The 22472-nt window shown below is 43.1% G+C and overlaps 1 protein-coding gene and 1 long non-coding RNA gene across 5 annotated transcripts in view; both read left to right on the top strand.

Moving 5' to 3' along the window:
- The window catches only part of LOC105239595, a 48192-nt gene extending 33624 nt beyond the window's left edge, over positions 1-14568 (top strand). For 3 of the 4 annotated variants that reach the window (XR_858470.3, XR_858472.3, XR_004620791.1), the window contains one exon: positions 10791-14568. This is a non-coding gene — a long non-coding RNA (uncharacterized LOC105239595). Of the gene's footprint in view, positions 1-8705; positions 8767-10790 lie in introns of all 4 variants that reach the window. The other variant, XR_004620792.1, reaches the window with a different exon arrangement.
- Positions 14569-17808: 3240 nt separating this feature from the next.
- Positions 17809-22472, top strand: part of MKX (mohawk homeobox) — a 51821-nt gene continuing 47157 nt past the window's right edge. The window contains exons 1-3 of the mRNA XM_034644370.1: positions 17809-18727; positions 20920-21279; positions 21594-21824. Of these exons, the coding sequence (XP_034500261.1) occupies positions 20996-21279; positions 21594-21824 (515 nt within the window). The 5' untranslated portion in view covers positions 17809-18727; positions 20920-20995. The remainder of the gene's footprint in view (positions 18728-20919; positions 21280-21593; positions 21825-22472) is intronic.

Below are 22472 nucleotides of genomic sequence, written 5' to 3'. Positions count from 1 at the left end.
TAATAGTATCCTAAATTTTATAGATGGGCACCATGGCTACTTGGAATAAAGACTGCATTTCTCAGCCTTGCTTGTGGCTAAGGGTGGTCATGTGATTAAATATGATGAGAGGGATACAAAAAGTAGTGTGGGGGTGGAAGAAGCATGCATTTCTGTCTCCTGTTCTCCCTTTCTGCTGACGGGAATGTGGTCACAATGGCTAAAAACTTCAGCAACCATTTTGGACCAGATAATAATCTCAGGACAGAAAGCCATGCCTTACAAAAATTGACAAGGCAAGAAACAACAATTGCTGGAGAGGATGTGGAGAAAGGGGATCCCTCCTACATTGCTGGTGGGAATGCAAGTTGGTACAGCCACTCTGGAAAACAGTGTGGAGGTCCCTTAAAAAGCTAAAAATTGATCTTCCCTATGACCCAGCCATTGCACTACTGGGTATTTACCTCAAAGATACAGACGTAGTGAAGAGAAGGGCCATATGCACTCCAATGTTCATAGCAGCATTGTCCACAATAGCTAAATCGTGGAAGGAACCAAGATGCCCTTCAACAGATGACTGGATTAAGAAGTTGTGGTCCATATATACAATGGAATATTACTCAGCTATCAGAAAGAACGATTTCTCAACATTTGCTGCAACATGGACGGCACTGGAGGAGATAATGCTAAGTGAAATAAGTCAAGCAGAGAAAGACAATTATCATAAGATTTCTCTCATCTATGGAACGTAAGAACTAGGAAGATTGGTAGGGGAAGAAAGGGATAAAGAAAGGGGGGTAATCAGAAGAGGGAATGAAGCATGAGAGACTATGGACTCTGAGAAACAAACTGAGGGCTTCAGAGGGGAGAGGGATGGGGGAATGGGATAGGCTGGTGATGGGTAGTAAAGAGGGCACGTATTGCATGGTGCACTGCGTGTTATACACAACTAATGAATCATCGAACTTTACATCAGAAACCAGGGATGTACTGTATGGTGACTAACATAATATAATAAAAAAAAATTAAAAAAAAAAGCCATGCCTTAAAAAAGTAACAAGACAGAAGGTGACTAGATCCTTGACATCTTGGAATGTCAGGTAGACTCTTGAATATATAAGAAAGAGGTAAACCATTACCTAGTTTAAACCGCTTTGATTTGGGTTTTTTTTCTGTTAATCACAAACAATCCTAACAGATTAGGCAAGAATTCAAAAAGCACAGTAAATAAATAAGGAGCTGCTCAATAAATAATTTTTATTAAAATAATAAATGACCATGAATTGAAGTCGCCACTACATGAAATGAGGCTATCAGGGGTTGGCTCAAATGATCTAAATGTCAACTTTTTTTTTTTTTTTTTTTTTTTTGNTTTTTTTTTTTTTGAGAAAGAGAGAGTGAGCACAGGCAAGAAGGGTGAGGGTAGTGGCAGGGGAGGGGGTGGGGCAGAGGGAGAGAGACAATCTAAGCAGACTCCATGCTCAGGGTGTAGCCCAACACAGGGCTCAACCACAACCCTAAGATCATGACCTGAGCCAAAATCAAGGGTCGGGCGCTCAACCAACTGAGCCACCCAGGCACCTGGATCTAAATGTTAATTTTAATTACAAAATGTAAAAATGTATTTGGTTTTTGGTATTTGTAATACCACATTTCTGTCTATGAACTTTCTTTGTAGAAGGTAATTTCATATATTCATGATATGAAATGGAGAAAAATTAATTTCATCAAAAGGGAGTAAAACAAATCTAAATCTAGTTATAAAGTGTGAGTTAAAAATCCATAACTAAAATATTCACCAATTACAGTATAAGCTGCCATTACATATAGTATTTATATTTATATCACAGTTTAGTCACTGTGCTACAGAAATAGCTTCCTTAATTAGTTTTTACAAATATTTCTCTATGCCAATAATACCATTAAAATAGTTTTTCCATCTCTATCCATCTCCCCACGACTTCCTATAAAGAGAGTATCTCATTGGGTACTATTTGTCTTTCTAGGTTAAGAAAAAAACAGTCTGAAGTAAGCTCTAACTAAGCTCTTTACAACCTTGCTATTCAACGTGTGGTCCTTAAAAAAAAACAAAACAAAAGCAAACGAACAAGAGAGCAAAAAGAGACCCATAAATATAGAAAACAAACTGGTGGTTGCCAGAGGAGAGGGCAGTGGGGGATGGGCAAAATGGGTGAAGGGGAGTGGGGGGTATAGGCTTCCAGTTACGGAATGAATAAATCACAGGGATGAAAGTTAGAGTGTAGGGAATATAGTCGGTGGGATTGTAATAGTGTTGTGTGGTGACAGATGGTAGTTACTCTTGTGGTAAGCATGGCCTAACGTATAGAGTTGCGGAATCACTATGTTGTACACCTGAAAGTAATGTAACATTGTGTGTCTACTACACTGCAATTAAGCAAGCAAGCAAGCAAGCAAACAAGCAAGAGTATGGTCCTTGGACCATCAGCACCATAGCTAGTTAGGAATGCAGAATCTTGGGCCACACTGCATCATAAGCTGATTTTTAATAAGATCCCCCAGGTGACTTTGTATGCATGTTCAAGTTTAAAATGCTGCTTTTTAATTCTTCTGCACTGACATCCAGTAGCGAATATCCTTTAACTTCTCTTAGCTCTTTCAATCTCAAAAAAACGCCAACAACCTAAGTAAAATACTTCAGTATTCCTAAACTACCCACCAAACACAATAACTCAGGTCAAATATCAGGAAACCAGAAAAAGAACTAAAATTAAAATATATGTCTCATAGGATCACATTCTTTCCCTTTTGTGATCTCAAAGCACTTCTTTTTACTAGAATGCGCCTAGGATTAGGCTTATCTCAGGTCTTGAGGACAAAGAATGAAATTTTAGTCATAAATCCCTAACAATAAGATGCCATATCTGTAAAGCCATTTGGCAAACCTACAGAGTCTATTAAACTCTGATAATTAAACTAGTGGTTTCATTTCTTGAAGCATCGATGTATCAAGATCCTGATACACAGGCTATTGTATACTATTTTCACTACAAATACATCAGTTTCTTGAGTGCTATAAATGAAAGAATATAAAATCTTGTATTTTTTTTATACTGGCTAACATTCCCAAACGTATGCTTTAGGGATTCAGAGGAGAGCACAGATGTAACCAAAGGTTTAAAAGTAAAAACTTTGACGAAAAGTTAAAAGCTTCTAGAATTAGGATACTTAAAGGAAATTGAAAAATAATCTTCTAACCTTTCTCAAAGAATGGTTTCTGGCTGTTCACAATCCCTAGCATCCAGAAAAAAAATTAGTTCCACATAAAGGATGAGAATTTCAGTTAAGGCATAAAGTTAATAATGGAATATCTCTTTCTTTGAGGGTATTTAAAAATATATTGGGTAGAATCCCATCATGATCTAATTGTGGCCTTGACTAGATGCGAAAGATAGATTCTGTAACTCCTCAAGGTCTTTTTCAAGTTAACATTCAATGAATCGTCTCTGTATAAATAAAATTCCATAATGAAAATCAACTCAAGCACCTTGTACCTTCCGCCATTCCATTTTCTAAGCTTTGGCTGAAATATTCCGAAATACTGGCAGCTATATTACCTCTTCTGAAGAAAAAATAAGTAGTAAGATTCTTGATCCCTTTCATACTGGCAGTTTTAAAGACTTTTAGTGCATTCCTGATACTTCTTTGAATTCATATTCTTATGTACGTAATAAGCTATTTTCCTGCCAGTTTGACATATCAATTCATGTCTGAATTAAAGGCCTTATTAAACGTCTGAGTCAAAAACAGGAAGATTCATTACAGACTGTTGCTGAATCCCATGCGGTTTCTATCTGGCAACTACAGGGTGACCAACCATCCCGTTTTGCCTGGGATGGAGTATTTCCCGGGATGGGACTTTCAGTGCTGAAGGCAAGACAGTTGGAAACTCTATAACTTAATAATACATCTTTCTGTGTGTGTGTGTGCACGTGTGTGCATCCTCATTTGCACCTGCTCATTTGCACCTGCTCATACACATTCATCATTTTCATATTCTTCTGGGTTTAACTTCACTTTAGAAGACAGAATAACAAGCAAATAAATATATACTTCTTTTCAATGTATGGGCTATGCAATGAACTGTGACATGAAGCCAGTAGTTAGCTGTTTATCAACTCATTTTTAGAAAGGGTAAGAAAAGAATCTGAAGTTCAATATCTGTATTGTGAAAGAAAAAAGAAAAATTCCCCAAATAGAGACATCTTATCTTGACTATGGTACAAGTGAACAGTTATTGAAATGGTGCTTCCCTTTCAGCCTTGGTAAATCCATTTTTCCAAGAGTGAATTCATTTTCATCTTGCGAGGCTGACAGACTGAACTTCACACACTGCAATGGGTGGAGGGCATTCTCTGAGCCAGGTGGCTCGTCATGTGTAATGAAAGGGATTTTCACCATCTTGTCAATCTCATTTTTTCAAAATATTCATAAAATGGTAGATTTGGCTGTATCTGCTTCTTTTAAATAGCACTGCAGTGTGAAACAACTGATGCTGAATTATTCAACTTAAAACTTTTTAGACCAAAAAATGTTTCAAGAATATAGGAACATTGATTGAATTGATGAAAATCCGTGACTCGAGAATGATACTTAAAAAAAAAAAGCCCTCCCCCCCAGATGTCATCATATGAGGCAGTTATTAGTAAGTTTTTCCTCTAATAGGGAATATTAAACGTTTATTCTGCTGCTCCAGTTAGACTATATTACAGAGTAACCAAAACAAAACAAAACAACCCCACTTGATGAGGGAAAGCTTTATCTCATAGAAGAATGCCACAAACTAAGAGAAAAGAAAGGACTGAATTAGATTTTAATCATTGTTGATCCCTAATGAAATTATTGACCCAGGCAAGGATTGTCAAGTAGTGTTAAAAGCATTAAGTGCATGATTTATGAGGAATCTGACTTTCGCAGAGTGCCAAAGTAATACCACAAAGATTTCTTTCTAGTCACAGGAGAAAAACATAAGTGTACGTTCGTAGGGGGATCAGATTTTCATCACCCGAATCCAGTGCACAAATTTAGCCCCATGAATGGTGGAGCCATCAAATATTATGTCTCCTGATGTGACACAATAAACTACAAACCATCACCTATGGCATATCCTAGCCAAAATGTTTAACATGAATCCAGCAAAAGTTCAGACCTAACTTTCAGCATAAGAAAATAGTGTGGAGGGGGGAAGTTCAATGATAGCACCAGAAGGCACCCAGACAAAATTAAAATGAATCATTCTGTTAGGATCCTTGGTCTGGTCTATTCAACAAGTCAGTGTACAATTGGGAAAAAAATTAAGGATGATGCTAGAATAGAAGAAAACTGAGAGCCATAAAAACTAGATTCAATATGTAGGACTAACTAGCTCTAAAGGGTATTATGAGGCTAAGTGAGAAAATCTAATTGGGGATAGACTATTAGATAAGATTAAAATTTTGACTCATAAAGGGAAAGATCATTAGAAAACCAGGACACAAAACGACTTGCAAAGTATTATCTCATTTTAATAAAAATACATCCATAAGTATAAAGTATCTGAAAGCAAATCAAAAAGATATTAAAGATAATCTCCAGTACTAGGAATATAGTACTTTTCTTTTCTTAGTTTTTGCTTATCTAAATTTTCTAGCTTTCTCAAGGAACTTATGCAGTGTTTGTAACCATAAGACATTTATTTATTAAAAAACTATAAGGATTATGCACTGAGGGTGGGAGTGCCATGATTCAATGCCCTTAGAGTTTTAGACCGTTCTGGTACAGAGCACTGATAACTGCAATAGTTTTCCATGACTTTAAGCAGAGAACCTTTAATCCTAGGTAAGGACTATCGGTGAAGATTTGCTTATCTTCCTTTTGTTTATTGCCGATAATATGTCTTCTGAGCATAAGAAAGTGATTCTGTTTTAAAGGAAGGAAGGAATTAAAAAAAAAAAAGCAGAAGGGCAATGAGAGGAAATTTGTGAAGAGGGGGACAGGGAAGGACAGAGGTGAGAAATGAAAGAGGAAGCACTTGATATCTATTTTCAAGTACTATGATACACACATGAATGAAGCTTCCTCTGCAGCCCCTACCACTCCACCTAGCTAACTTCCTATCATTGCTTTGGGAAGCCGTATGTCTTCCCAAGTCTGTGCATAGCTGTCTTAGCCCTATAAACAATCTCAGCACACTATATTAACTACCTACCCACTCACCTCTTTCTCTCTAGACTGAGAGTAAGGGGCTGATTTTTGAAAACACAGACTCATTCAGAGGAAGCCATCCAAGAAACACAAACTAATATTTATAATGGTCCAAGAAAATGCCCCAGCCACTAATACTACATCTCTATATGTCACAGAAATTAAAGAAACACGTTCTGAAGTGAATGATATCCAAAACAACCAGACAGAGAATTCCTGCCAAGAAGGCTGTAGACTTCAGGAAATCAATGTTCCACAAGATCAGCTGATGATTCCAGAGATTCTAACCTCTGCTCTTTGCAGATTGAAGATTGCAGAGGGCACCTTCAGCGGGAGGGAGGTCTGCCCCCTAAGTGTGTAGCATGCAGCCCCCAGGCACCCTCCAGTACCTACCTGCTCCATCTTACTGGGAAGCCAGAGTTGAGTCATAATCGTAGGTCCAGGGCCAGACCTGGATTTCAACTTCTCGGGTCCACAAATGAAGTCCCCAAACTTGCCAGACTCCTGGTTCCATTATTTAGTAGCTATATGACCTCGAATGTAGAGTCCTCATCCATAAAAGCCTGATACTAGGACTGTGCCCAGGACATTGTGTGAGTAAGAAATGAAGCGATTCACACAAAACCCTGGACAGTGCCTGGCACGGAAGAGTTCCGTAATTTATCAGCTCTTGCTACTGTTACTACTGTCTGTCCCAGTGAAGGACTCCACTACACACTCAGTTACTCAGGGCTGAGAGTCATCCCAGAGGCCTCCCCGCCCCTCCCACAGTGAATCGGTGATGCCCACAATTAGCATTTATGACTGCTCCATTTTTACAGGATATAAATGAAAGCAGTGGGCATAAAATACAGGCCTCTCAATATCTAGCCTTCACCCATTTCTTGGCAGGCTTATGATTTTCACCATTTCCCTTCCACCTCCGAAACTGTAGCTTAAAGCCACGGTCCTTGGTTTATCTTCTTGAGGACAGGACTTTCAGTGGAAATCTACCTTCCTGTTATTTAAAAACAAAAAACATAAAACACTCTTCATCTGCCCCCTTCAGGTAAAGATGACATTTAACAATAATTGAGAAAGTAACTGCTTTCCAAAAGACACTCATGATTTAGAAACGTACCCACCGTTGTGTGATTTTGTTCCTGAAAACAGGAGCCTATTGAAACGCCTGCCATACTTGAAAAACTTGAAAAAGGAATTTTCACATCTATTTTAAAATCTCTCAAAGAGTTTTGGTGAATTACTAAAGTCAGTTCTTTTTTTTTTTTTTTAAGGTTTTATTTATTTATTTGACAGAAATAGAGATAGCCAGCGAGAGAGGGAACACAAGCAGGGGGAGTGGGAGAGGAAGAAGCAGGCTCATAGTGGAGGAGCCTGATGTGGGGCTCGATCCCATAACGCCGGGATCACGCCCTGAGCCGAAGGCAGACGCTTAACCGCTGTGCCACCCAGGCGCCCCTACTAAAGTCAGTTCTTGAAAATAAAAATGTAACGTGATTAATTTACAAGAACTGATTGATATCAAGGAAGACTTGTAAGCATAATTTTAAGCAAACTCTTTCTATAATTTGTGGATGGGCTAAAAACAAATGATAAATACAGTCAGAAATCGACCTGTTCTGTATGAACCTGTCTTGTCTTGAAGTATCTTTTTTTAGAGATAACATGGCAAACAAGTCTCTGATTAACCTGAACTTGAGTCCCAACCTTTAAATTATTATTAAGCCAAGATTTTTTTAAAGTATGAAGCAATTCAAATTATAATGCTTTCACTAAAAATAGCCTGGTGATCATATTAATATTTATTTATTAACAATTATACTTTGCTGGAAGCAAAAAATATTCTTCTATCACTGAGAGATAAAAGTTATTTTAAAATATTGTTTACCTTGGCCTTTTAAAAAAATTTCTGTTTTTTTGTGTTTTACAATTTACATGATATAGTAGCACAATAGTGCACATACACTATTTACAAATAAATGATTATATATCAGAGACACCTGCCCAAAATATTTTTACTAATCAAGGTGTATAATTTAAAAAGCGTAAGTACCATTGCCCTAGATTAATTTTTTTCTCGAAGCATGGTTTGAGAAACATCTATGTCAGCATCACCATGCAGCCTAAGCCCAGAAAACCTGACTCTCAGCATGTAGAGTTGGGATCTGGAATGTGCATTTTTAACAAGCACTCCTGCTTAAGGGAGTCCATAGGCTACATGTTGAAAAACACGGTGTTGAAGGAAATAAAAAGCATTTTGTGGAGCTCATGATTGCCGGTGAATAAGGCAAGTGGTAGCCAGAGGCAGTACCCAGAATCAGCTATCTCCTTGTTCATCTTTAGGGAAATAATTTGCAAAGCTGCCTTCTGCTCAAGTGCATTATCCTCCGACCCTCAGTGATGACATTATTTCCTAAAGGATGGCTCTGTAATAATTGCCCCTGCTAAAAATGTATGTTTCTCTGGCAGGGCTTTAAAAATGACCCTGTTTTCTGTCACTTCAGGTGTTGTCCTATGTGTTAATCATTGTAGGTCATCAGAGGATACACTGGTGGAAAGGCTTCGGTAAGTGTGATTTCATTTTGATTCATTAGAGGGCCCAAGTTTAATAAAGCAAAAAAAAAAGATAAGTAAATAAGCAAGTATATAAATAAGTACATAAAAATTGAAAAGCACTCGAAACAACCAATATCACCCTTAGACCCAGGCAAAAGGCCACTTTCCAGAGCCTTTCTTTTAAAGGTCCTCCATCACACACATGCGTGCCGGTAACTGTATTAAAGAACACAGGGAGCCTCTGTTGTATAGGACTTAGCACTCACTAGAACACAGCACAATTTCAAACCCAAAAATCTGCCGTCATGACCAACACCATTCAGTGCCCATAGAATTGCTTCTACACAGCATTTGCTGTACGTCTTCAAAGTAAAAGGTGATCACATTCCAAAATTGTAAAGGTTTGGGTTATCCTTCTAAGAACAGTGGAGTTGAGCATTGCTTCTGAGCAGGGAGAAAAGACAAATTAATCACCTCAGCCAATCCCATGAATGCAATCTAGCCTTACCTCACGCGGTGTTTGTTTTCCAGGAATGCCTGGTATCGTTTTCTTGCTTCTCCAGTACATGGTTCTGCAGGTATTCAATGTTTAGCAAATCTTTGCAATGGTTGCACCTGGCAGCAAAAGAACATTTTGCAATATTAAATAATTCATATCACTTAAAGATTGGTAAGTGTGTAGATCTAGACAAATCATTCACGAAATCACATACCAATGCTTTACACTGACAACCAGCTCTGCCTTGAACACCAGCATTAACAAATAATTCCATTTATATAAAATATTCTAAATTAATTTTTCAAAATATTAAATAAAATTTCAGCTTTATTAAAAACCCTATATTCAATAATTATTCATTTTTCTTTTCTATTTGAATGTTATATATAGTGTATTTTAGAATAAAAATAGCACTTCATAATAATATATATTTAAATAAATTTAACTAAACTTTTCTGTATTTGTTTTAATGTGCATTCTTGATGAAAACATACTCATATGCTTCATATATTCAATCTAGTTTGGACACCTTTGGTAGAATTACATTTTATTTGAATTCTTTCAGGACACAAATGATGAGAGAATATTGATTATGATAACACAGTGATTTTTACTGACATGAAGACCAGAAAAGTAAATTTAATTAAATAAATACACAATAAATTACGAATTATGTCTCTTTCATCACTGCCAGCCCAACAACATCCAGACAAGTGCAGTAACAATTAAACCAACTTGTCTTTGATATTTTCCCAACAAAAATCATGACTTTACATAGTTTTCCAGTTTTCCTGATGACAGTACAGCTGTCAAGGTAGAGGGACGTGACATATTTTATTTAACAGTGGTTTAGCTTGATTTGTAACCTTTAAATATTTAGACATATGGTGTGTAGGCGTTCATTTGTACTCTCGCCTTGGACGACACAAATGCTAGAGGCAGGCCTAAAACCTATCACAAATGAAAACAAGACAAAACAAAACAAAACAGACCAAACAGCAAGAAGAAGCTCACGATGTTGTAAGAGCCACTATCATCTCTGCAGGCTTCTCAGTCAAAGCTACTGGTTTTCACCCCACTTGAGATATGCCACTTACAATCGTGCTGTGTCTACTCCTGTAACAAAGCAACGATTCCAAATTGCTGGGGCTGTTCCAAACCATGTTGTTTTTTTTCATTGCTCAATCACTTCACTGCCTGGTAAGAAGAATGTTCTCCAGATTTAGAGAACCCACAGAAGAGTCAGCACTTACTGGCTTTTGAGTGTGAACACACACATGAAAATGAACAGGAAGTACAGCCTTTCACCCTGATGTCGGAGCTGTGGGAAGTCGTCACATTCTAGGTGACAGCTGCGATTCCACCTGCTCCCCACCTTTTTCCTAAAAAGGTCACTTACAGAAAGAGAAGCAAACACATTGACATCGAATTTTCTGCTGTTACGTGGGGAGCCAAAAGTGTGCAACCACATATTTAGTTGTGCCTACAGTTACACAGTCAAGTATTTACAGTTGTTCCTCTTTACCCTTCCTAGGTACCTTCAATGAGGCGGTTATAGTTACGTGATTCAGCACACAAGCTCTGGCACCTGCCTGACTGCATTCAAATCCTGGCTCCACCAGCGATCAACTTGTGACTTAGGGCAATTCTATGCCTACGTGTCCTCTTCTACAAAATGGGCACTAATGGTTACTTACCCCAAAGGGTGGCTGTGAGAATCACGTGAGTTAAGTGCCTAGAATAGTACATGGGGCATGTAGCTGAGTTTTGTATGCGTATTATGTAATTTTAAAAAAAATCTGTAATGATGTCCCCATTTATAAGAGTCCAGAAGAGCCGTATTAGGACATTCTGTCTTGAGCTGACTGCTACTGCAGGTCCAAGAAAAAAATTGTGACATTTGACTATTGCAAGACTTCTCTTATTCTAGACTTTGGGCTATTTAAACTGCACAATTTACTGGCATAAACACCTTTTTTCCTTTTACCTTTTTTGTAGAGCTCCCACTCCCTTCTAAACAGGGTTTGTGATAGCCGACAGCATCAAAGCACACTTGGCAAAGATCAATGAATATCAAAGCAAACGGATGGCTAATCAATGACTTAGGATCACTGCATAGTTCTAGGTACAGACCTGACTATGCCCCCACAAACAGTTGACTACCAGGGGAGCTCTGGGGCCCAGATACTTGGGCAAGAATTAGTCTCCTCAAGCTGAGGAGCAGTGGGGGCTTCTCTCTCCAAGCTGCAAGAATTACCTCACTGCCACATATGACAAGTTTATTCACAAAATTCCTCTCCTCCAATCCCCCTCTCCCTTCAACTGTTTTCCAAAGGCATGTAAAGGTGGAGGGCCAGAAGCGGGTTGCAGGAAGGCCTGGACAAGGGAAAGAGGAAGGAAAGATCATAAGCTAACCCGTGTGTTTACTCTTGCCGTATTTTTTTTTTCAATGGAAGCCCTAAAAATCTTTCTTGAAACCCAGAGGTTTTTGGCATAAAACTTGAAAAACTCTGATGTAAGAGGTGAAAATGCTGTTTTTCAATCAGGCTCAAATTTCTGAAATAATGATCTTTTTGCATGTTTTCGGGAAGGATGTTGGTAATATGGTTACAAAATTTTTAGCAGACACATAAATGGCTCTTCTATCGTCTTCAAGCTCCCTCATGCATTTCTACAGATGATTTACAGATTTACTGGATTCAAGCAATCTTTATATCAGACACCTCAGAACGCTTTAGATGGGGTATGTTTGTTTTCCGGGGCTTTATTAACAAGTTTGTAAGCTAGGCAAGGATCACGTCTTTTAAATCAAATTCGATGCAGTTCTTGGCACAGGATTTTGCATGCAGGTGTCCCATAAATATTTACTGTTGATTATTTAAAAAGAAAACAATGAAAAAAATAGTTTGAATTTTGTGGGGGTTTTGGGGAGAGGCAGGAGGAAGTGAGCCAAAAAACAGTAATCCTTATAAATTAATCACCATTTTCCATGACTTAAAAAAACATAAGCATCAAAACCCAAACACCGATACTGTGTCTAAAGGTATGTCAAAAAGGGATTAAAATGAAAAAAGAACAGAATCAAAAATATTGTAAAAATAATTAGGCTAATTCTCTAAACACATGCAACACATTCTGAGGAGGAGAGAGGAGAAAGCATGCTTTCTTTATGTCCCCTTTCCAGTTCTCCTTGTTTGTGAAAGCCTGTAGTCATCTAAAAAGTGCTTTGCTTAAGCCCGCTGGTGGTAACTTTGTACAGGTGTGCATTATGGAAGGTACAGGCTAAGTTCCCTTGGCCAGGAAACCCCAAAATAAGGTGACTTCAAGAAGGAGAAGTCTATTTGTCTCTCATAAGAGTCCAGAGCTGAATAGCCCAGGTCCAAGGGACCAGTGAATACAACCTCCAGTCAAATCTAGCCTGCTGTCTGTTTCGTTTCTGAGGTAAGAACAGTTTGTACATATTCAAATGGCTGAAAAAAAGTCAGAGGAAGCATATTGTGTGGCACACGAAAATTACATAAAATTCAGTCTTCAATGTCCATTAAATAGTTGTATTGAAACACAGCAACACTCATTTATTGACTCATTCATAGTCAAGCATTATCTATGGCTGCTTTCACACTGCAATGGCAGAGTCAAATGGAGACTTTATGACCCATAAAACCTAAAACATTTACTGTCCAGCCCTTTCCAGAAAGAGTTAGCTGAGCCCAGGCCCAGAAGCTCTCGCCCATGTGGTCCATTTGAGGCCCCATGTTCCTTTCATCTTGTGGCTCTGCTGTTCTTTGTGTTGTTATCTGATCAATAGATGTGGGTCACTGCCACATCCGTGTTGCAGTCCTTGGTAACAGGGAAGAGTTAAAGAGGAGGACAGCAATTTCTTTTTAAGCAGGTTAAGCAAAAGTTGAACACATCATTTTTGCTCACATGCATTCCCTTGATGAACTTATTCAAATATCCTACACAGAGGTGAAAACAGGATAAAAATGAAAGCAGGGAGGATGGATGGGGTGGGGGGTCAGCCAAAAGCTTGATACAGCATGCAATACCTACAGTAATTAAATCCAAAATTCTATTGAGTACCTGAAGTCCATTAGGTTCCAAACATCAAGTCATACTAGCTTGTGATCAAAAGTCTTCACTATAATTTAAATGGCCATGTTTTGATGTGCAAACAAATTGATTTTCAAGATAGAATAGTCTCCTGGGAGAAATTATTGTATTTCAATGCACATTTGGAGGACAAAATGTTCTCCAGATTCCCCTCAGGATCCCAGTACATAGTATATTTTCACGTGTGTAATGGAGTAGAGACTCCATGATTATTGGTGGCTACTAGAGATATTTTGGAATCAAGCAAAAAGATGAGGTACTAGTGCTCCAAGTTTACTTCAGGTCCTGTCTCAAGCTCTGTGAAGCAGAAAAAAAACATTAACCCACCTGGATCTCAGCTCTTCTGACTGTTTATTATTTGTAGTTCTGTACTTTTACGTAGCTAATGTTTTGAGGAAATGGTGACAACAAAATATTTGCATTTTTGTCCAGAGTGAATTTGACTAGTATGCAATCAGATTGAAGGTTCTCATCTTGACTGGTTGCTTTGTGAAAAAAAAAGTGATTCACTCTCCATAAAGAATTGAGCAAGGAAAAAAGATGCATTTTACTTTTTCAAATCATGGATGGCAGGGACTCATCCCTTTTACAAATAACTTTATATTGCTCGTGGTTAGTTACCAACTGGTTATGTGATGCGTTTTCAAAGCTCTGTGCAGCTGTACTCCACTCTGGAGAATATGGCTGCCTGAAACTGCTCTCCTGCTTCGAGCAGGACGGCGACAAAATAAACGGCAACTTCGCCCTAGAACAGTATTGAATTAGCCTTCTAAATTAGAACCATAACCAGGCCATGCATATTACTATTTCGATACTTGACATGCTCTGAAATTAGAAACAGAATAATATTGGAAGTCTTTGGAACGCAAGATGGTTTTAAAATTTTGAAGATTAAATTTATTACAGTCTATTGGGTGTTTTGCAACATCTCTTAAAGCCTTCTTAGACCAACCTACACGTGGAAAGGAATTTGCCATGTACACCGGAAAAGTAATTTCAAATCCATGGGGGAAAACTCTTTATTAGACACCATAGTAATAACTGGCTATTCAATTGAAGAGGGGAAAAAAAAAAACAAATTAGATTTCTACCTCACAACATATACAGATTAATTCCAAGAGGATTAAAGAGCCAAGTGAAAACAATTTTTTAAAAGCATTAGAAGAAAATACAAAAAAAAAAAAAAAGCCTTTGTAAGGAAGACACAAAACTCAGAATTCATAAAGGAAAATGTAGACCTGTTGACCTATATTCACTTTTAAATCTTCTGTAAGACAAAAACAAAATAGGCAAAAGGCAGACATCAGACCAGGTAACATATTTGCAGTATATAAAGCATATATATCATGGAAAAAATGATTAATAAAGGACCTTAATAAAATTAACAAGGCATCTGATAAAGATATAAGCAAGTTTCTTCAATTAAGAAATACAAATGGCTCATAAACAAATGAAAAGGTTCTCAAACAATAAGACATTATTTTACTCATTAGACTGGCAAACATTATGAAATCCAAACATATGAAATGTTGTGTAGCATGTCAGCAAATGGGGACTTTGTGGGGGTACAGATTGGAGGGAAATTTGGAAATATCTATCAAAATTTTAAAATCATGTCCCCAACCCAGCAATTCTATGTCTGTGCAGCCATTCCTGGAAAAATGTTTACACATGTGCAGAAACAATCCTAAACAAGGGTGTTTAATGTTTATGATAGAGAAAACTGAAAAGGCACAAATGAGGATGGGGAATGGCTAAATGGATTATGGAGCAGTATGTAACAGTTAAAAATACAGAATTACATGTATATGTCCTAATATGAAAGTTCTCTATGAAATTGAAGGAAAAAGCAAGTTTTAGTTTAATTCGGGGTGTCTGTGTGTACATTTATATGAGGGTATAAAGTATGGTCTCATCTATTTCAAAAGGTCATAAAACAAGCTACAATGTTTTGTTTGCATTCACATATGTGAATGCAGTGAAAAAAGAACCAAAGGTGACACATCAAATCAGCAGGGGCCACCTCTTTGTGGTTGCCTCCCAGGAACATGATTGGCTGGAGTCGCCAGAAGACAAACTGTCACTTGTACTCTCCCCCTTGATTGTGAGTGAATTTATGGAGAAGACCCTCTTGGAGAGAATTTATCCTGCATTATTTATGCAATTAAAGTTAGATTACAAATAAAACACAAATGCCTTATGAGAAATTGGGAGGCCCCCAATTCTCCTGGTTCTCCCGCAATGTTTCTGCAGCTGTGGCTTTCACTACTTGTTCGGTTGTTCCACTTACAGACTTCAACATGTATCTCTACAAGTCACACTGGCCAAGTGTGAGGTGAACCTGCTATTTGTTCATAAATTTACTATTTTATAACATTTGGACGGGAAGCAACAGTCATTCCCTGGCTTTGTAATTTATTTCATTGCCTATAAGTAATAACTAGAAAAGAGATTTTAAAAGCAATCCTTATTTTCAAAAACTTTAACCAATATTTGTTCTGAAATGTCAGGATCCTTGGTAAAATATCAAAATGTTTAAATAAAGGCTTCTTTTTTTTATTAGAAAGTAAAAATTACTTATATTTATAACTACACTCTAGGTCTAATAGAATGAATTAAGATTTCTGCCAAATGTTCATACTCAACATTTTTCTAGCTTTAGCAATAGCAACACGTTACTTTCACATTAAAAAAATATATATCTTAATAATAGCATATGGCAAATTTGTAGAAAACTTAATATCTTCATTTCATAGTTTAGTAAATTCAGGCTAAACCAAGATCAAATTAACCAGAATTAAGATTAGGACTCAAATTTTCTGACTTCTGGCCTAAGCTGTTTTTTCTTCTCCCTGCATATGGCTATCTCCCACAAACTACATACTCTCTGAAATCTTGTGATGTTTTCTAAAACTTCAAGGTATACTTCTGAGGATTATAATACAGCATTTCATATACTGAGATTATAATATAGCATTAGAAGCTCAGTAAAATTCAGCTTCAGAAAAGGTGAAATTTAAGATAATGGTAATTGTGTCTGAACTCTGGGTTAAAATAAAGAAGAAACTTTTGCAGAGAGGATGAAACTTGCAAAAATAAAATTTTGGTCTATCATAAAATACATGTCCATTTGTATAGTACAGAGGGATTCTCCATACTATTTCATTTTAATATCCACCCTTCACTGTTTTTTATTTTAAAATTGATTCTAATTATTAAACTACAATCTAAAGTAATTCTGCATTACTTTTTCATTGACTTAAAACTAAGGTGTATGTTATTCCTATACCAAATAAAAAACGTTTTGCAGAAAGATTTTTTGCTGTGTATTTTATATCAGATTTTAAGAAAACAAATCTCACGTGTAAATATATCTCAAGTCAAAGTCCTCTAAATGCATTTTACAATTGTGTAAATGCAGTTTAAGACTAAAACAGCATTTGTCCTATCCTAGCCTCTATTACAGCATACTGCTCCATGAGTCAGGATTGTAGTATGAAATCGCAAGCAACTACACACATGCCTGTTGCTTTACCCAGCACAGCTGACAAAAATACGTGTCAGAGGGGCGTTTTACAGCTGATTTCATTATAATGACTGGTGACCACCATCAGTCACAGAGACCATAGGAGAGAATCTGTCTCTTTCGTCCTCTGAATTATCAATTATCAATTGTTGTGAAATTTAGTGGCTGCAAGTCTGTGGCTGAAATTTTATGATGTATCTCTGACTTCAAATCCCACAGCGAGGACTGCAGACTGATGTGGATATTGAATTCACATTACAGCAAGTCAAGTGCAGCGCCAAAGACAAAATGCAAACGCTCCAACCGCAAATTATACGATAAAGGAAAACAAGGACATTGGGCAATGTGATCAAATGACAATATTTATCTGCCTAATGAGCAAAAACTTAAACCTTCGTCCTTTTCTACCTTAGATTGTGCCACTGCCCAGCTTGCCGTCGCGTATTTTGGGAGATAACATAATGGAAAATTCGAAGGTGTGATTAGTCTTGGAAATAATAGCTTTAATATGCATAAATATTTAACCACTTCCAGGCCACATAAAAGGAAGATGCTGAGGTGGGCCCTTGCCCCAGAGCTGGCCTGCCACCTTGAAGAAGAAAAGAACAAATGATGCCATAACGTTCAGGTTTGGGAAAATCTACTTTCGCTCTTTCGAAATGATAAAGGTGTAGCTGCAAGCGGCAAGGCCCGCGGCGAGAACGCGGGCGGCTGGGTGCTCGACGCCCTGAGGATCTTCAAGGCTGCAGAAGCTCTGAGCTTACAGCTGCACCTAAATCACAGCTTTCGCTACTCTCATTTTTGGGGTGATGGAGGAAAGGGAACTATCATCAATAAGAGAATCTGAGGGGCATTCTCTCTCCTTGCACTGTGTCCCAGCTCGGGATTCTTCCAANTGTCCCAGCTCGGGATTTTTCCAGGTTCCATCCCCCTTCCTCCACGCAGCTCCCTGGCCCAGGGCTCGCCTTCTCTTCCCTACCTGGGTTACAGCGGGTTGGGCACCTGGGCTCGCCTCGCCTCAGCCTTGCCTCCCTCCACCCCTATGTCCCGCGGCGAGCGCAGCCTCTCCAGCGCTGGCCTCGGACGGTGAACGTGTGCCTGGATTTGAGACAGCAAGGACCCCAGAAGCCCAGTGACACCAGAAAAGCAGCTCCAGGGGCGCAAGCACATCCTGTAATATGCTCACGCGTTATAGGCACAAACCCGAGCTCTAACTTCACTCCCGCTAATCGCGAAGAAAATAAAGGGCGCGTCGCAATGCTCTCTCCTGCCTAGCCGCGTGGTTAAATTTCCGGCTCTCGGGCCAGCTAAGACGCGGGATTTGCGCCGCAGCCTCTCAGCTCCCAGAGCCGGAGCCAGGCGCTACTTGCGGCTTCTCCAATTTCTCCCCTAAGTGCGAAGGAAATAGCCCCTTTTGCTCTGCGCCTGCGAGGCCGGCGGATCTGCGAGCCGGGCCCCGCTGGCGAGGACTCGGCGGGCCGGGGGGCTCCCCGGCGGCGCCTGCAGCGGCGGCTTGTCTGCGAGGGTTAACAGCAGTCCCCGAGGCCGGGAGGGTGCTGAGGCTTCCTCTCGCCGGCCCGGGAACGTGGATACCGCGCCCGCAGGATGTTCGCCGGCTGGGCCGGGCAGTCAAGAAACATGAGAAGGCCTTGGTATTCCTGTTCCCGGGCCGCGCGCGCCCGTCTGGGTAAATAAAGCCGAGACGACGGCGGTGGCTGCGGTGAGCGCGCTGGAGCCCGCGCTGAGAACATGCGGCGGGGATGGGAGTGCGCCTAGCCTCGACGCGGGAGAGCCAGCCGCCCTGCCGCCGGCCGCCGGCCCCACCGCCACAGGTACAGCCCTCGGGTCTCGGCGTCCCTACTCCGGGCCGCGGGCCGGGAGGCTCGCCCTGCCTCCGGAGCTGCTCGTTCCTTTTGCCCCGGGCGCCTCCGCTCTCCCCGCCCTTCCCCCCACCCCTCTCCTAGGTCCAGTGGTCACGCGCCCTGGTGGTGGCCGAGGCTGGCCTGAGGGTCTGCGGGGAGCCTGGAGCCCACCTGGCGGTTCCTCCTTGGCTTTAAAATTGTTCGCGGGGGTTATGCGGGGTAGNCGGGGTATTTCCTCAGGGAGCTCGCTCCCCAAGACAGTTTGGAGTGAGTCAGGGTAAGGGTAAGTGGGGAATACAGGAGCAGAGAAGAGGCGCTGGCGGCTGCGCTTGGGCCCCGGGTGAAGGCCGGGAACCACGCTTCACACGCCCCCCCACCCCCGCCCGTCAGGACCCAGCTCTCTCAGGACCTTTGCAGCCCCCTCCCACCTCGCCTGCTGCCTGCAGACCCAGACCGCGCCGGGTGTCTGTGGTTGCAATCTCTTGTGTGGGCTTGGGACAGCCGAGAAGGGTCCGGTATGGCAAACCTTTCAGCGGAGTCGCTAAGAAAAACTCGCCGTTGAATATGGGAGGACAGGACTGGGGTGGGGAAACACTGTGGAACTGGAAAATGTGTTTTACAAATAACGCAGAGTGAACGCAAAGCACTAAGTGCACTGATCTAAAAAGAAAAAAACAAAAACAAAGCTAGTCCTGACCTTAGAACAGGGGCTTCGAGCACGGAAATTTGCTTTGACACTTTTCGCCGAGGCTGTGTGCACACTCCAGACACGTACCTGTCTGCGTGGGAGGACTCAGCCTTACAGTACACGCGGCAGCCAGAAGTCTGACTTCACCTCCCCACGAATACTCACGGTAGCTGTCGCTTAATCGCTATGGTCACGGCCCTGAATGTCACGCGTGGCCGCTGCTGTGGTGGCTGGAGGGCGGGGCAGGGGGCGTTGGCAAATGTGGGAGCTCTGCGAGGCAAAAGATCTGTATGTGTTGGTGCGGCAGCCTGCGCAGGGGCGGGGCGGGGTGAGGGGGCGCTGGCAGCAGTGCGGAGGCGGCTGGGAAGAAACAGGAGCTACCCCGAGGCGCTAGGCGGGGTGATGGGGGCGGTAACTTGACTGCTCTGCGGTGCGGACTTGAACCTGAGGCCCGCGCTCTGCGGCCAGAGGCTCCCGGCCGCCGCAACCAGGGAGGTGAGCTGAAAGCTTTCTTCAACCATGGCAGCCTCAGGCTCGGTGGTGCGCGGACCGCGATGCCTCCTTCGGCTAACACCTGTGCAACCTCAAATGGTTCCCCCAGACCCCAGAAAGGGTCGGGTGAGGAAGGGCTCCGAGCTCAAGGCTCACCGCCGTGGTGCGGAAGAGGGCAGCACTGATAGCGGGCTCCGGGAGGCCCGGGACTCCGGCGCTTTTGATCTGTCGGGGACCCTGACCTGTCGGAACCCTGCGCATCCTGGAGTGGGCTGGGGGATGGTAGGAAGACTCCGGGGGAGGGAGACAATGTGGTGCATTTGTCCCTGACGCCACTTAACTTTCTTCTGGAGCCAGCTAACTTTCCCAGCCCTCACCCCCTACCCCCGGGGACCTTAACCGGAATTAGAATGCAGGGGTTTCAGCCAAACCATCCAGAATCTAGAAAACATGAAAATCCCCGGAATCCCGGTGTGGCCTGGGACTCATTAACCGGGACTTGCAGATGCAGTTGTTCATATTACCCAAAAATTTCCCTTCCTTCCAACCCCTCCTTAAAACCCGAGTGGGAGCTCCGAGATGCTTTAGACTTCCGTTGTGACTGAAGAACAACTTCCCCTCCCCCGCGCCTATCCCGCTCCGCTAACCCGAGCGCAGTTCTTCCAGATTAAAACCAAGAAAAGAACTCGTTTAAGTATTACTTTCCTTTGCCTACGCAGGTAAATTATTCCTGGTTGAGGTTCCTTGGGAACCAAATCGCCAGGGCAAGGAGGAGGGTAGGGACCTGTCCCGGGAGCGTGCGGGGAGTTGGGGGAGGGGGGAGCGGTGTAGCCAGGTGCGGAGAGGCAAGGGTTCCCTTGTCCAGGTGCCGCGGCGCCGCTCCTCCCCTCGGCTCCCCAGCCCAGAGCCTCGGCCGAGTCCGGGGCTCGGGAGGCACAGGGATGCGAGCACTGAGCGAGTAATGTGATGCATCTTCTCCTAGAACCCGAGCCCTGCGGAGCTCCCGGCGGCCAGGCCTCGAGCTGCGGCCGCCCAGCGAGCCCCAGCCAGCCGGCACCATGAACACCATCGTCTTCAACAAGCTCAGCGGCGCCGTGCTTTTTGAGGACCGCGGTGCTCCGGAACGGGAACGGGGCAGCCGACCCTACGGTGGCGTCCTGGACAGCACCCACGCCCGCCCTGAGGTGGGCATTCCGGACCGCCCGCCCCTCAAGGACAACCTCGGCCTGAGACACCGGAGGACCGGGTACGCTCACCCTCCCGGGACCCCTGCCCGCCTGCACCCCGGTCGGGTGGGAGCGGTGAGCGGCGCGGGAGTGCAAGTGGCAGCCGGGGCGCGTGGGTTAGGGGTCCAGAGTTCCCGGGAGGGTGGGTCTCCATCCCCGGTCTCGCGGATTGTCCTTTGAAGGCATTAGTTTCTCAAAATATAGGGGAATCTGTTCATCAGGATAGCCCCAAAGAGGCTTGTTGGAAACTGAGGACACCTGGAACGGCCCCCCAGTCCCCTGATACCCGGACCTCAGGGTAGGGGGCTACCTGCCCCTCTCCGGACCACTGCTGCGGACGCCGGCTGAGAGCGGGATGCCTAGGAACAGGGCAGGGCTGAGCCGTCGGGGCTTCCCAGGTCAGGCCAGCCCCGTGGGCTTCCCCTCTTAGGTCACGACAGGGCCTAGCCACGGCCTCGAAGCTCGCTGCGCCACCGCCAAAGTGTTGGCAAGGTCGGCTCTCGGCAGGGCGCCCCGGACGCGCGCGCGGCTCGGCGGGGCCCGCTGCGAGCCCGGACGGGGAGGCCGCGGGCCTGCCGGGCCGGGTTTCGNTCGGCGGGGTCCGCTGCGAGCCCGGACGGGGAGGCCGCGGGCCTGCCGGGCCGGGTTTCGGTTTAGCCGGGTGAGGGGCTGCTGGAGAGCGAGAACTCGCGGGTGGGCCAGCAGCTCCGGCTGCAGAGGCGTCGCGGCGGCTCCCTGAGCGCCCCGCGGGGGGAGGGGCGGCCGTCCGGGCCGTCTCCACCTGAAAGATTGCATCAGCTGCTTGTTCTGCGGCGTTGTTGGTTAGTAAAACAGAGATTAGGTTTCTTCAAAATGTTACTACCAGCCCCTTCGGATGGAGCTGCATTTCAAAGTGTTTAAAGAGGCGAAAGTCCTGGAGGCTGCGGCGCAGGCGCGCGAGCTTCCCCGAGTGGCGGGGCGCGTGGGCGGCGGCGCGGCGACACCTCCCGGAGGCGCCGGGGAGCGCAGCGCCCAGCATCCGGCTGCGGGCTGCTTCGGCCCCTTCCCCCTTTGAATGTGCTTTTCCTCACGCACGGAGTTTTCCATACTTTTAAAACTCTCCCTTCAGTCGGGAAGAGGCCCGTAGAGTGGTTTTTTTTTTAGGTTCTGCGTCCTTCCTCCACAAACACTTGCTGGGAAAGTTTCCCCTTTTTCCAGAGGATCAAAGGAAACAGCTTGCAGAGAAAACCAGGGCGGCGGAAGGGCCATCATCCCTTGCTTTATTCCCGCCGACCAGTGGGCGACCTTTGCTTTGACCACCGGCGACGGG

This window comes from Ailuropoda melanoleuca, chromosome 15 (assembly GCF_002007445.2).
Source record: "Ailuropoda melanoleuca isolate Jingjing chromosome 15, ASM200744v2, whole genome shotgun sequence".
NCBI classification, from domain to species: domain Eukaryota; kingdom Metazoa; phylum Chordata; class Mammalia; order Carnivora; family Ursidae; genus Ailuropoda; species Ailuropoda melanoleuca.
The sequence above is the reverse complement of the archived record's forward strand: the minus strand, read 5'-3'. Positions and strand labels throughout refer to the sequence as shown.